This window comes from Sabethes cyaneus, chromosome 1 (genome assembly GCF_943734655.1).
Source record: "Sabethes cyaneus chromosome 1, idSabCyanKW18_F2, whole genome shotgun sequence".
Lineage (NCBI taxonomy): Eukaryota > Metazoa > Arthropoda > Insecta > Diptera > Culicidae > Sabethes > Sabethes cyaneus.
The window spans coordinates 72,094,493-72,109,497 of record NC_071353.1 but is presented as its reverse complement, the minus strand read 5'-3'; the positions used below and the strand labels follow the sequence as shown (position 1 = coordinate 72,109,497).

General features: G+C 37.7%; 1 protein-coding gene across 1 annotated transcript in view; it reads right to left on the bottom strand.

Moving 5' to 3' along the window:
• Nucleotides 1–233: 233 nt before the first annotated feature.
• The window catches only part of LOC128739191 (synapsin), a 216,885-nt gene continuing 202,113 nt past the window's right edge, over nucleotides 234–15,005 (bottom strand). The window contains exon 8 of the mRNA XM_053834627.1: nucleotides 234–385. Coding sequence (XP_053690602.1) covers nucleotides 234–385 — 152 coding nt within the window. The remainder of the gene's footprint in view (nucleotides 386–15,005) is intronic.

The window sequence follows — 15,005 nt, the reverse complement described above, 5'->3', positions numbered from 1 at the left end:
CCGTCTGCTATATTGTTTTGAGTATTACATGCGGTACTGCATGTCACTGTAGCATTCTGAATCTGATTTGCGTTGCCGTTACATAGAAATTGATCCTTGTCCGGCACACTTGCAACAACAGGACGTACAATAACACTGTCAACTGAATTTTCACGAGTGCTTAGCATGCTATTCGCAGCAGTGCTGGTTGTGCTTTCGCCTCCACGCTGTGGTTTCTTCTTTTTAGCTAAATCCTACATGTCACCAAATATCCCAGCAAATGTTTTACGAAGGTTTTTCATTGTATCCTCGGCTTCATCAACCACGGATGCTTGGCTACCCGGAGCTTTATTTAATCGTGCAGCGGAAGTTGATGATACTCCGGATATGGAGCTGGATTGCGACGCTGTAATAGTAAGAAAATTTAATTGTAGAATATATGAATGCAATCGAGCTTCATTGTCATTATCGCTATTAGAGGTGTCACAACTACATTGTCGAAAAGTTTACTTGTCCCAATAGGTGGGAGATTGCTTGTTATTTTTGTGGTTGATTGTTGTTATCTGGGCGTAGGAAATGAAATGTAACATACAGTAGTCCACCGAATAAGGCGGTGGATGTTGGTATATGCCCACGGCGATTTCTTAGTATTCCATTAATCAATTAAGTTGATTTTTGGTACATTGTTAGTATGTGGTATAACCTAGTCGACTACCAAAATTCTACCTTATTGGTTAATGGACAGTTGAGATATCGCGATGGGCGTACAGCACCACCCATCGCCTTATTCGGGGGATTCGTGTAGTAGGGGTATTCACGTAGCACTTGCTATGTTGCGTATATGATATAGGGTAACTGGTGGTAAAATGCCCAGTCGGGGCAAAATGCCCTGGAATACAAATTTTTTTAACATTAATTAAAGTGCCGATCACTTTAATTTTATATTACAAACCCCTGTGGATAATGTAAGCTTGGTATATCACATAAATTCTACGAAAAAAATTGAAAATAGTTGTTCAGGATTATTTCTTAAAATTTTCATAGCTCTTTTCGTAAGATATTACAGCACCAATAAACAATATTATGTGCTTGTAAATTGCTTTTCTGTTGAACAATGAGCTTGTGATTCAGCATCCAAAGTAAAATTACTCAATCAATACTTAAATGCGCACGATGATAAAAGCTCATCTTAAAAAAAACTTTTGTTTCTGCCAAGTTTTCTATTCCAAAACCAATTATTTTTTTGGAAAAAACATGAGTAAAATATGATATTGTAGACAGATACGACTATGTTGTTTTTAAACAACATTGAACCCTTATCGAAATATGGAAGAGAAAAATTAAAATAAATGTTAAACAAGATAAGTTATTTTTAATCAATTTATTTATCAGTTTCTTATAAACCAAAGTGATATTTATAAAAACCACTGTTATTTCCTGTATTACATAAAAAACTCCACACTTCTGACAAAACTTGTATGTAAATCCTTTGTATTTGAGGTACTTGCATCGGTTTAGTTTATCGGACCACGTTATCCAGTGTGAAGATTGATCCATTCGAACATCTTTAACTGGTACTGGCTGAGCTGGGCCTTTGTGCTTCTTTTGCTGAAGTTTCTTTTGTATTCCTGAGCTGCTTGGTCTATCACGTTTTGCAGATGGTAGTCCAATATTAATCACCTCACCTGGTAAGAGTTGTGTTTGCTTACTACCGTCAAAAGAAAACTTCGAAGTCATGAGCAAAACCTTCCATTGTAGAAAGTAGATACAATTTGAAACCCCAAACTGTCGCTTATGTGTGGCTCATTTGGTGAATATTGTTTCATATAGCTAGACATTTTCGTTGCCAACATCGCGCACGCTCATCAACGGATAACTTCAGTTCCATTGGCACACAACAGAAACGTTCTCAAAGGGATTCTATAACTGATTGAATCTTATAGAGTTTATCATGCTAAGAATGTTCTTTAGGCAACATGCCTTCATTGTTGTTGAAATGAATAGAAAAGTTAATGGAGGTATTCTGCGACATAGTAGACTTGATAGGATCATAGCCATACTTGTTGCTCCGATACGACTTTATATTCGGAAGCTTGGCTACTGAGCTATATATCAATATACCCAAATACTTCGGTTCTTTAGATACTTATGGGATTAGAGATATTCTTCTGAACAACATATATATTACTTTCGTCAGCAATATAATCCATCAAATTCGGCGTGAAAAAATACGAAAAAAAATCGTACTGAAATGTCTCCGAAACAGATACTGCATCATCATCTTCAAATTCGTGGTCTGAGTTCTCAATGTCCAATACCGATCTGTAGTATCTATGCTCATCCTCAACATTTAAATCTGACTTCTCAAACCTATCTTCTGAGTCATCTAGATTCTCTAAATATTGTAGAATCCTATTGTCAGTGGTGCGGGTCATATTTGCCTGTGAGTAATTGAAAGATTCTATAAAGGCGCAATGTTGTTTTAAAACAAATCACAATTTGATCAAACCTCGTGATTTTGAAATGCGGCCAGGCATATATTAATATTTTGACGTAGGACTACGTCTTTGTTTACTATACTGGGACTGGGTAACACTTTGTGAAAACGAAAATAGAAGTGTAACGTTTGAATGAAAGATTTCAAATGCTAATAACTACTAAACTACTGAACGAAGCAGAACAATTTATTTATCGTTGGATAGATAAAATGACGAACAATTTTATAGGGTGATAAGAGAGCAATTTTAAGGAGGGCGTAAGATGGGGGGGGGGCTCCTATACAAATTCCTCAAAACTCGAGAACCAATCAAGTAAATGGAATCAAATTTGGCATGTGGGGGTTTCAGATAGCAAGATTTTTTCTACGGTGTACTGAGACCTCTTGTCCTTCTAAGAGGGGGGGGGGGCATACAAATGAAATACAAATTTCCTCAAAACTCTAGAACTAATCAAGCAAATGGAACCAAATTTGGAATATAGGGGTTTCAGAAGGCAAGAATTTTTTCTATGGTAAATTGAGACCCCTACTCTCTTTAGAAGAGGGGGCTCCCATACAAATAATATACAAATTTTCTTATAACTCGACTACTAATCAAGTAAATAAAACCAAATTTGGCATGTGGGGGCTTTAGAACTCAAGAATTTTTTATGGTGAATTGAGACCTTCTTTAGAAGGGGTCTCCCACACAAATAATATACAATTTCCTCATAACTCAAGCTCGACCTCATAACTCTCAAGCTCCTCATAACTCAATTTCCTCAACACTCAACTAATCAAGCAAAAGTGACCAAAATTGGCATGTGGGGGTTTTTGGAGGTAAGATTTTCATCTATGGTGTACTGAGACCCTTTCTTCTTCTAAAAGGAGGGGGGAGGGGCAACCATACAAATGAAATACAAATTTCCTCATAACTTCAGAACTAATCAAGCAAATGGAACCAAATTTAGCATGTTTGAATTTATTTATTTCATGATGGGTTGAGACCCCTCACCCCTGTGGTAGGAGGACGGTAGGATAAGGACTCTCATCCCCTCTGGTAGGATAATGACTCTCATGCAAATAAAACAGAAATTGGTCATTCATTACCATTTCAACCTTTATGATGCACACAAGTGATTTTTAAAAGAAATCTCTATGTCTCAATGGTTGCAGGCGTTGGCCAACATTGCATTAAATGAAGAATGGAATTTGAATATTTCGCTCTTCTCTTTTAAACATTCACTTAAACAATGGCAGTCGCAGATTCTTATCAACACACATATGCCAGAAGTTCAGTTTACATTAGTTTTTGATCTGATGATCTGATACAGTCCGACGTCACCCTTTCGTACAACCTTCAGGGCTGTATACCTTGTAGTTTTTTTTGAAACGATGGTTTTACAGTTGATGAAGGGACGGTAAGGGAAAGTAATGAATAAGGATTTTTTGGGAATGGAGGGGAAAGAGTGGAAAGGACAGGGGAAGGAGGCAGGCTGGCAGACGAACAGCGTTCACACGCTGTACCTTGTAAGTCGTAAGGGCCTGCATAGTGTCGTCGTCCCGCCAGTAAACACAAAGTTAGATTAAACTTCTCGGTCGGTGGTTTCTACAGTAGGTGTAGGAAGAGACACAATTTGTGTCTAAAAATAGCCCAATGTTCCATGTCCATACCCATGTCGCTACATTAATAAGGGGGGTTGTGCAGATTCCTTTTGTCCAGCGCCTCTGTGGTTCATAGGTACACGGGTACCAGCGAGCCACATGCCCTGGCGGGTGTTGTGGGTTCGAATCCGGTTATAATCTCAGATTATAGCTTGGTTCGACCCATGCACCTTCCAGCATTGGACAAAACGTAGGAGTCACAACGACAACTTGGTAAGCGTATTACCCCTCCCCTTCCTTTCCACTCTTTCCCTTCCATTCCTAAAAAATCCTTCTTCATTACTTTCCCTTACCGTCCCTTCATCAATTGTAGAACCATCGTTTCAAAAAAAATATTGAACACAATTTGTAAGAAAAATCTAAGTTTTCAATATTACTATCATAAAACAGTAATCTCATACTTTAAATAATGTAATTTCCGACAGACTACCCATTTCTATTCACTACTTACCCCCAAAATTTTCTGTTTGCGTCTAACGAAAAGCAACGTCACCCAAACTTATACAAATATTCATATTTCGAAAACTTGACAGTTAAAATCAAAACAACAATGCTCCCAGTTGACAAATATTGTTTATTGAGATCAAAATAGCTGTTTCAGAAGATAATTTTTCTAAAGGTGGTAAAAATAATTTACTTTGGGAATGTTTTTCACTATGTTGTTTTAAAGCAACATTGCGCATTTAAGGGTTGAATTGTTTTTTGTTAGATTAAACAATTTTTGTCAAACAACTTGAGGCGGGTCAAAATGCGCCGAGTATGCATTTGCATTTGCTAAGCGAAATGTTTGCAGGCAATCAAACGTTCGTCAATCTAAGCAATCCATGCGCGTGTAGACAAACGTCAAAACGTCGGTGAAAAGTACGGTATCGTTTCAATTCCATTCACTCTTATAGAACCGGTCAAAATGCCGCGGAATTACATTAGAAAAACCGACCGTCGGTCTTGGACGGAGGACGCATACAAAATATCAAGGAAAACCCTTCCGCGATACCTCAGCATTGACCGCTCTAGCAAAGATGGATCTTTGCCTAAGCACAGCACAGCTGGGAAGTATTTTTCCTTTCTTTAATGCTATCCAGGAAGATGAATTAGTGAGGTATGTCCTGGAAATAAGCCAGTATGACCTAGGAGTGACAAGAGGGGAACTAGGGAGCCTAGCTTTTCAACTAGCGGAGAAAAACCAGTTGAGTCGAAAGAAACAACTCGCGGGACGTGATTGGTTGGCTGGTTTCCTGAAGAGACATCAAGAAATCTCACTGAGTTCCCCAGAACCGACGTCTATTGCTCTATTGAAGGGATTTAACCGATTCAGCGTTGACCGCTTTTTCGAACTGCTGTAAGATATTTACAATAGTGATCAGTTTCCCCCGAGCCGAATATGGAACGCTGACGAGACTGGCTTCAGTACTGTAAGTGTACAGTAAAATATTCGTGTTGGAGACCGTGTCTGAGATTCTTTTATTTAAATAGGTTCCAACAAAGGCTTTCAAAGTTTAGGCACAAAAAGGATCACGCCAAGTAGCGGGAGCAGTTTCTGCCGAAAGAGGTGTGAATACTGCAACCATAGTGGCCATGTCCGCAGCCGGAGAGTATATTCCACCAATGATAATTTTTCCCCGGAAACGAATGAATGAGGCTCTAAAGGCAGGAGCACCTGATGGGACGATTTTTGCTTGTAACGAGAACGGTCGGAGCACAACAAACACGTTCTCCATCTGGTTTAATCATTTTTTGGCGCATAACAAATCAACAGCACAATCTCCAGTATTTCTGATCATTGATGGACATTCCAGCCACACCAGGAATGTAGAAGTGCTTGAAAAAGCAAAGATAACCCATTTCAATACCGCCTCACACCTCACATAAGTTGCAGCGCCTAGACGTGTCTTTCATGGGGCCACTTAAGTTGAACTACAACAAGGCCCTCTCTGTGGCATCGTGATATTTATACCTTATTGAAAGTTCTGCCTGAAATGTGTAAAGTGATGTTTTACTCATTGTTGACTGGGGTCACCGGTAGCGTGCACGGGTTGACGGACAGTCGAGAAAAGGTAACGAAGTGCCACGGATCGATCGGTAAAACAGTAGTGAGTGTCAGCACCCGGAAATATTGTAAATGCAGATAAAATTCATAACACGAGTACGAGTTGCCCCAACTGACGTTTGACTTGCGAAGTTATTTGTACTGTAGAAAATTTCTGGTGAGTTTGGCTTGAGAGTTAGTGATAATATTGTTTTTCGACAGAATGGCATCGTATGAATCGAATTTCGAATATTTTGCATAAAAAACAATATTGTCATACATATTTGCAAAAGTAAATGAAGCTAACTAAGTCTACCTTACAATCAAACTTGATTGTAAAAATTAAAGTAGGGTACGGGAGGGTATTCCCATCACGCTACTAATTTCGGCATACATTACCTTTTTTGGCTACACTTTCCCAAATAAAAACTTTGCCGCTATATAACAATACTGAAACGAATGTAGCACTCATAGGTTTTAATTTTCATAAAAATGTAAGTAGTTTGCTTAATTTTATTCAATAAACATCAAAACCACTGTTTTTCCACTGGCACGTAACCAGGCTGAAAAAACTAGCAGCAATCGCTTACGCGTATCCGCTCTCGATGATGGTTTGGAAAACACACAATTATGATCACGTTTACTTATTCTAGAAACTAAACAGCTGTGAATATGCTATCACAGAACAATTCTACTTCTTTTGATCACGGAAGAACACAAAAATTCCCCTCTGATATGAAAATATAAATCAATTTTCATTCACTAGCCATTAGTAGCATTTTGTTTTTAATTCCAGCGTATGGTGCGTTACTTACACTACTACCAATATATGTGCTGATATATCTGGTATTTGAGTGACAACTGGCGCTAGTGTATATGACCGATTCAGTGATACACTAGCGCTAGCAGCAAGCTGCTGTCACTGCAAAACTGGTTATCTTCAATGAGCCCGGAATGTAGGCAATAGCGACGAGTTATTTATCGGTCTCTATTTTCTTATCTCTTTTGGTCTGTTTTTGAAAAGCATTTAATTGCTGTACTAGCTATTTCGGCCTGTCGGATTTAAAAAACACAGACACCACTATAGAAAATGGGCTCAATTTAGTCGCAGCGACTTCATCATTTCTCGCGACTATAACTCAATTTCAGTAGCGTTTTATTAAGACCAAAATATACGCTGATATTCAGTAAATATTATTCTATCAACTGGTATAAAAATCTTGTCTCGAATAAATATAGTTTCAACGTAGTTCCTGAATATTGTTCAGGCTACCGCTTAATGGGCTGGAAATACCCACCAGTACCCTAATGTGAAAAATTATCCCATTATTTTCTTAGTGTACAAAGCTTTTGTTGATGACTGGCCCATTTGCAGTTGACAGCTGGAATAGTTTTTTTCGTAGCACAAATCTGGAGTCGCAGCTCAAGTAGAATAATCTTTTTTAGAATTATCGGAGTAGTAATGCGATTAACAATTAAATATATCAAATAAATGGACCGGTACGCGTAGATTTTCCTGTTGCAAGTTGCAACGTAATATTATTTGAAGTTTGTTTTCAGCTCAGAGGAAGACGAATATATGCAATCGAAGACAATGAAATCACCTGCAATTTTGATGAAGATTGTGTAAACTTTGATTACACAAACGAGTACGGATCCGCTGTAAATCATGTGTTCTGTTTCAAGGCAACATTTTATGAGAAACACTTCCGGAATCAGCTGCGTCTGAAAAGTTTTTCTGTGGAAAATATTTTTGGTAACACTTTAGAGCAAATTTTCCGGTGCATCTGGAAAACAGCAATGCCACAAATCAACCGAAAAGTTATATTCATTGATGATATCCCTACCTGGCAGGGCCCGACATCGTCACCTTCAGTTGCAAAGCGTCACTCAACAATGAAGCAGTGAAGCTTCGGTTTCAACAGAAGCAGCACCGCCTCAGTTTCAAACTGGCTTCAGTCAACTTCAGCGAAACGGGTTTCACTTCGTCATGGCTATCGTTTGCAACTTTTCATTTGTACTTTTCTATCAAACATTCAAAAGCAGGCCAGCAACTATGAATGCAAACGAATTGAATTTGAGTAACAATTCCTACAATGCAACGCATATTAAAGTTAACCTTGTCAATGTCGACAAATCGTGCCTGACTTTCTGCCGTCGTCAATTAAAACAGTCACCAACTTCAACTGATGCTTGCTTGAAACGTTCGGTTCAACAAACGAGGCAAGTCACTTCATGTATGAAGCGAAGGTAAGAGAAAGTCAGTTTCATTTATTTGCTTCGACGACGCCGGGCCCTGCTACCTGGTGTGAAAAAGAACGGCCTGATTTTAACGACATGAATGATTTTGTGACGCTTCAGCATCAAAAGAAAAAAAAAGTTTACAATGTATCCGCAATCACAAATCGAATTTTGCAGACTTGGAGGGAACGGTGCATTAAAGTATTTGTTTATGTGTACTCTGTGAGCGTGGAGACGAATGCTCAGTACCAAAAAAAATGTTGCGTACACTTATTACACCACAAAATCCAGATCGTTCAGGGGCTCATTCAGCCCAGGATAATGCAGCTCTTGTGCATGACTTGCGTAAAAACCACCCTGATGTCGAAGGGCACTATAGTTCTTGGCTATTGTGGGCAAACTTAATTAACTCGTCACCAGCACATGAACAAGATCAGTTAAAAAGAGCTAGTTCTCCCCCATTGGAATTAGCGAAGTATTTTAGATGGGCTGCAGTATCGGAATCGGCAAGGCTACAAGCGGTACATCGAGGAATGATCGTAGCAAATGTAGTGAACGAGCAGTGAGGATGGATGAAAGAAATATCTGCAATTGAAAAGGACGTATCTTCAGCGCTGTCAATATTAGAATCAGTTTCTACGAGATTAAGTGCAATGAGAGCAAGAGGAGCGACTAGTTCGGAATGGGTTTCAGCAATGGAGACGACTGTACGACCTGAAGAGAGTGAACTCAGTCAAGTATTGTCTGCTTAAGTGACGGATTGTGAAGATATTGACCATATTTAAGCAAAACATTGTTTTCGATAAATTTTCTCTTTATTTTAACTTCTCAGATAAAATTAAATGAAATAAAGTAATAGTCTATTTGTTTAATGACTGATTTCAAGCAAACCCCAACTTCGTCGAATCTTGTTCAAGGCCTTTCTCGGGCAGGACAGTCCCTCCTGCATAGTAGGCACAATGCTCAAAAAGCGATTTAGCTGGATAAACCTTAAAATGGTTCATAGCATTGCAAACCTCATGCAATATGGGAGTAGATTCTCGGTGATGTCTACGCAAAAACTTTTTTATCAGGCCAAAAACTACTTCTATGGGGTTAAAAAAAGGACAATAAGGGGGAAGAAAAATCGGTATTATGCCTACAGAACGAAGGTACCGAATTATGTTGCGGTCACAATGGATTTTGGCGCCATCCATTATCCATACAGAATGGAATCCTGGATACTGTTGAACAGATGGATTTTCCAAAGCAAATTTTTTGCAGCAATAAAAAAAATTGACCCTGTTAAAGGTACCATTCATCCAAAAGCTCTCCACAATCTCATTCATACCCACATTTAGCGATCCTGCCTACATGGGCCAGGATAGTGATACAGGTATGGTTTTGTTTTATATTTTTTGTGAACGGCGTAAATGAAAGTGATATTATGGGTGCTTTGCCTAAAGTTAAACGTGGTCTAAAGGAAACATCGCGCCTGAAGCAAACACCGCGCTAGAACTGTTGCCAAAATGCTGTAAACAGGCATGTTGTTCACCTAACTGGGTCGTCAAAAGTAACTAAAACTTTAAAATTTCTGTGTAATTTCTTCCAATAATATCAAAATCGACCCGGCAACTATGAAAGAGCATTTCATTTATGAGTTGCGCGGTGGATAATTTTCAATGAAACTCACAATATAAAATTTGATGTGCTTGCGCCGCTGACAGTATAGATGGGAAATATTCATCGCGATGCATATCGATAATTATCGGTAGTTTTTCTGCATCGTTATTATCGGTAACAACTACACTGAAAATAATTTGAACCAAATATACATTTTTACAGTGAAATTATTTTGGGCGGAAAGGTGAACCTGAATAAACGTTATTTACCCAGTTTCAAAAATCAGCGCTGAAAGCACCATTAGATAAATTTACATGCATAAAATCAACCATTAATAATAATAGTTATGATAATAACAATAATAAATAGTTTGCGCAGAGTTCAGCTCATTGCTCAAAAATAATAAAAATAATAATTTTACGCAGAGATTAGCTCAAAGCCAGACAAACAAAAATTATAATAATAGTAAATAGTTTATGCAGAGTTTAGCTCATGGCCTATTATATCAAATACAAAACAAAATTTATAAAAAGGGAGTAAACAAAAAAAACTAAGTAACGTTAGAAAGTCCAACAAATAGGGTAACCAACTTGATTTGGAACCCTACATGAATTGGACCCTTTCAACATATTTAGCCACATTACTACTTAGCAGCGCAAAATTCAATTATTTTGATACAGTAATAATATTCTTTAAAATCTTTTCTAAGCCTGAATGCTTTCGGATCCCTTTAAATTACTTGTATTTAGCTAAAATTTACAATCATAAAGTGTATTGCCATATACCGCTCACAATCCGACGTAGGTGAAGAGTAAACGATGTCTGCAACACATTTTCGATTTGGTTTTAATAGCTAAATCCAATGAATTTGTATTGATGAAATCAGTTAGTTTTATTCTGAAAGACGTATTTTACGTGGTTTCTAAGGTTTCTTCTCAAGATTTTAATTTGAAACCACAAAAAATAGTGTCCAAATTGTATCGTGAAAATTTTCTTACCATCAGATTTTGAACACCCCTGTATTTTGATTTCTGGCAGCAGTTTGTTTACCTTTTGAGATTTAGTGGAAAAGCAAAATTGAATGTACCCGTCTATGCTATTTCTTCTAGAGCAGTGATGGCCAAACTTCGGCCCGAGGGCCGCATGCGGCCCTTCGTGATGATTCCTGCAGCCCGCGGACTAGTTTGGGGGATGACGGCTTATGAATAATTTTTTTGATGACACAAAGGTCACTCAGATCAGTCGTAATACCTCGTGCATATTGTAGATCTGATTGTTTTCCAGTTTAAATCTTGTGGTGATTCCTAAAAATCGGCTTTTGCTGCCGCCTATGTCACCTTTAGTTATGCGCGGAAATCGTCAGAGGTCATTGCGGCCCGCGAACTCGTGGGGTGATCTGATATGGCCCACACCACGCCTATGTCTGGGCACCACTGTTCTAGAGTGACTATATATCGAGTGGCGACAATGTCAAAATTGGAATGATAATTATCTGTCAGTGTTATTCCAATCGAGCAGACGACCAATCCAACGCGTATGCAGGAAAGAGAAAGAAAATAAGCATTGCTAGAGCATTGCATACTTTTGGGATGACATGTCGCCACTCTGTATATAGTCACTCTAATTTCTTCGGTTAGTTATTGAATTGGTAGGCATTTTAATTAAAAACTACAAGGTATACAGCCCTAAGGGTTGTACGAAACGGTGACGTAGGACTATATCAGATTATCAGATTAAAGACTAATGTAAACTGCATTTCTGGCATATGTATGTTTATAAGAATCTGTGAGTGCCATTGTTTAAGTGAATATTTAAAAGAGAAGAGCGAAATAATCAGATTCAATTCTTCATTTAATGCAATGGTGGCTTTGAAAATACGTGGACGGGGGTTCATAAGTACAACGCCTGCAACCTTTGAGACATAGAAATTTCTTTTAAAAATCACTTGTGTGCATCATAAAGGTTGAAATGGTAATGAATTAGCCGCTTATTACAGGGGCGAGGGGTCTCAAAGCATCATAAAATAAAAAAATTCATGCCTCCAAAAAAACCTACACGTCAAATTTGGTGCCATTTGCTTGATTAGTTCTCGAAGTTATGAAGTTATGAAGAATGTTGTATTTCATTTGTATCGGACCTCCCCTTTTTAAAGAAAGCAAAGGTTCTAATCCACCATAGAAAAAATCCCCCCTCTCCCTGTTAAAAGACATATGGGTCTCATTATACCATAGAAAAAATTCCTGCTTTCTAAAACCCCCACATGCCAAATTTGGTTTCATTTGCTTGATTAGTTCTAGAGTTATAAGAAAATTTGTACTTCATTTGTATGGGAGCCCCCCTTCTTAGAAAAAGAAGGGGTTTCAGTACACCATAGAAAAACATCTTACTTCCAAAAACCCTCATAAGCCAACTTTGGTTCCTTTTGCTCGAATATGCTCGAGTTGCTGAGGAAATTTGAATATTATTTGTATGCCCCCCTCCTAAAGAAGGGAGGGGTCTCAATTTACCATAGAAAAAATTCTTGCCTTCTGGAACCCCTACATTCGAAATTTGGTTCCATTTGCTTGATTAGTTTTAGTGTTTTGAGGAAATTTGTATTTCATTTGTACGGGAGCCCCCCCCCCTCTTAGAAGGAGAAGAGGTCTCAGTACACCGTAGAAAAATAATCCTGCCTTCTGAAACCCCCACATGCCAAATTTGGTTCCATTTGCTTGATTAGTTCTCGAGTTTTGAGAAAATTTGTGTTTCATTTGTATAGGAGGCCCTCCTTTTACGCCCCCCTTAAAATTGCTCTTTTACCCTCAAAAAAATTGCTGGTCATTTTATCTATCCAACGACATATAAATTGTTCAGTTTCGTTCAGTAGTTTAGTAGTTATTGGCATTTGAAATCTTTCATTCAAACGTTACACTTCTATTTTCGTTTTCACAAAGTGCTACCCAGTCCCAGTATAGTAAACAAAGACGTAGTCCTACGTCAAAAGAATATTTATAACAATTTATTATTTAAAATATCTTGTTTATCAGGGAATACATCATGCAAAATACAAGAAAATCATGTAGAGTGGTCCGCTCGGAGGAATTAATGAGTGCTTGCAGGAAATCAGCAACGGTGTGGCAGTTAAAACAGCATGCCGCCAGTTCGGTATTTCCAGATCGACGATCAAGTTTCGGCTAAGCAATCAATACAAAAACCAGTCAAGACCTGGAACTGCTTCTGCACTTGATCATGGTGATGAACTTGAGGTTGTTGAATGGGTGAAGAAAATGGCTCGGAAGGGATGCCCTGTCACTAAATACCGTACCATGAACAAAATGATTCGCGAATCGAGACTGGTAGTGAGCTGCAAATTAGAGCTCTAACTCCCCTGAAAACGTTTCCAGTAATTCAATCGGACGCAGAAGGAAGTATTTCTCGATAGGATTATTGCGACGAATCCTATCCAAGAATGCAATAATTTGGACTTTGCTTACATTAAATTTTGAATGTTTTATCCTCCTGCCTGAGGATATTTGCTAACGTTTCAACTATATTAAATCGTATATTTAAATTTCACGTCCGATATAATCAATAAACATGAAAATTGATAACTGTAATGTTACATGATAAACGAAGGGTATTTTATTTACAGTAATCAAATTTTGCTGAAAAGTCTTCCAAAAAAGTATAATTAAAAAACGGATTTAAACCATATAAAGTCGTGATTGACTTTATACAGTGGACCCCCGTTCGTTTGAACGACTCCTCATGCAAACTAACGGGGTTAGCTTTTAATTTAAACAACTGGTAACCCTAAATATGCTGGAACTTGTGTGAACTGGCTGCCCTGTTCTTTATTATTGTTTTGGTGGTTTGATTCAGTTGGCAGTTGCAGGGGGGTGGTGTCAAGCGAAAATTTCGTACCTAGCATCGAAATCATCATCCCCATAAAAAATTCCTCCTATTTAGTATTTGAAGTAGTATTTCAAAAACAACAATCCCAGTTCTTCCAATGTTCGTTCTTCATAAATACACAAATAGTCAATAGTAAAAAGCATTCAGTCTAGGTATTCGTAATAAGCTAACCAAACTTGTTTTGTTTGAAGGTCATTGATAATTGTCGTAATGCATTTTTGTTACAATTAATTAAAACGAGCTTAAAGTTTCACAATCCATTTAGTTTTATATGTAAGTCAAATTGTTTCTTCGCTGTTATTTCAATTTCTAACCAATTAAAAAAACGCCTTAATTGAAAGAAAAAAATTTATAAAAATATTGCAAAAATTTCTTGGTCACTCTAATTTGGAAAAAATGTTAACCCTAAGAGCCAAATTTTTGGTGCATGTTAGTAACGCATCGAATATATGGAGTTTGACATGCAGACCATAGCCCTGGGCAGTTGCAAGCAGCGAATATTTCATTCTCCGATCAGATTTCTACCATAATCGTTGGGAAAACGCATTGTAAAACAGAATAAACATGCTAGATCAGTACAAACTAATCGTGTTTACATGCATTGTCTGCATAAACAAATGATGTCATATTGAGAATGACGTTTGAACCATTTTTAATTTGCACGTCGTACAAACCAACGGGGTTCAAATTAAAAAGTGTTCAGATTAAAAACGGTCAAACGAACGGGGGTCCACGGTATTCAAATTTACGGTCTCATCCCATGATGAATTTCTGATATCAAATGAATTTAAATACTGAAAGAAGACTGCACTATCATCCTGGTTGAATGAAGCTTAGAGTGTCCAAAATATATTCGTTGATATTTGCCGTGTCCAAAATACATTTTGGACACTGTTTAAAATAAAGTGAAAGGGTCTAAAATATGAAAACTACATAGTAAATAAAAATGTCTATAGCACATTTTTATCGACAAATAGATGACCCAACACTTTGCCATTTAGGTAAGTTGTTCTAAAAGAGAGTCGTGCATGAATTGCATAACAAAAGAAGGCAATAAATATTTTATTTCAATAAATGTAAAATCACTTCCTCTAGGGGTCCAAATTCGGTTGGTTACCCTAA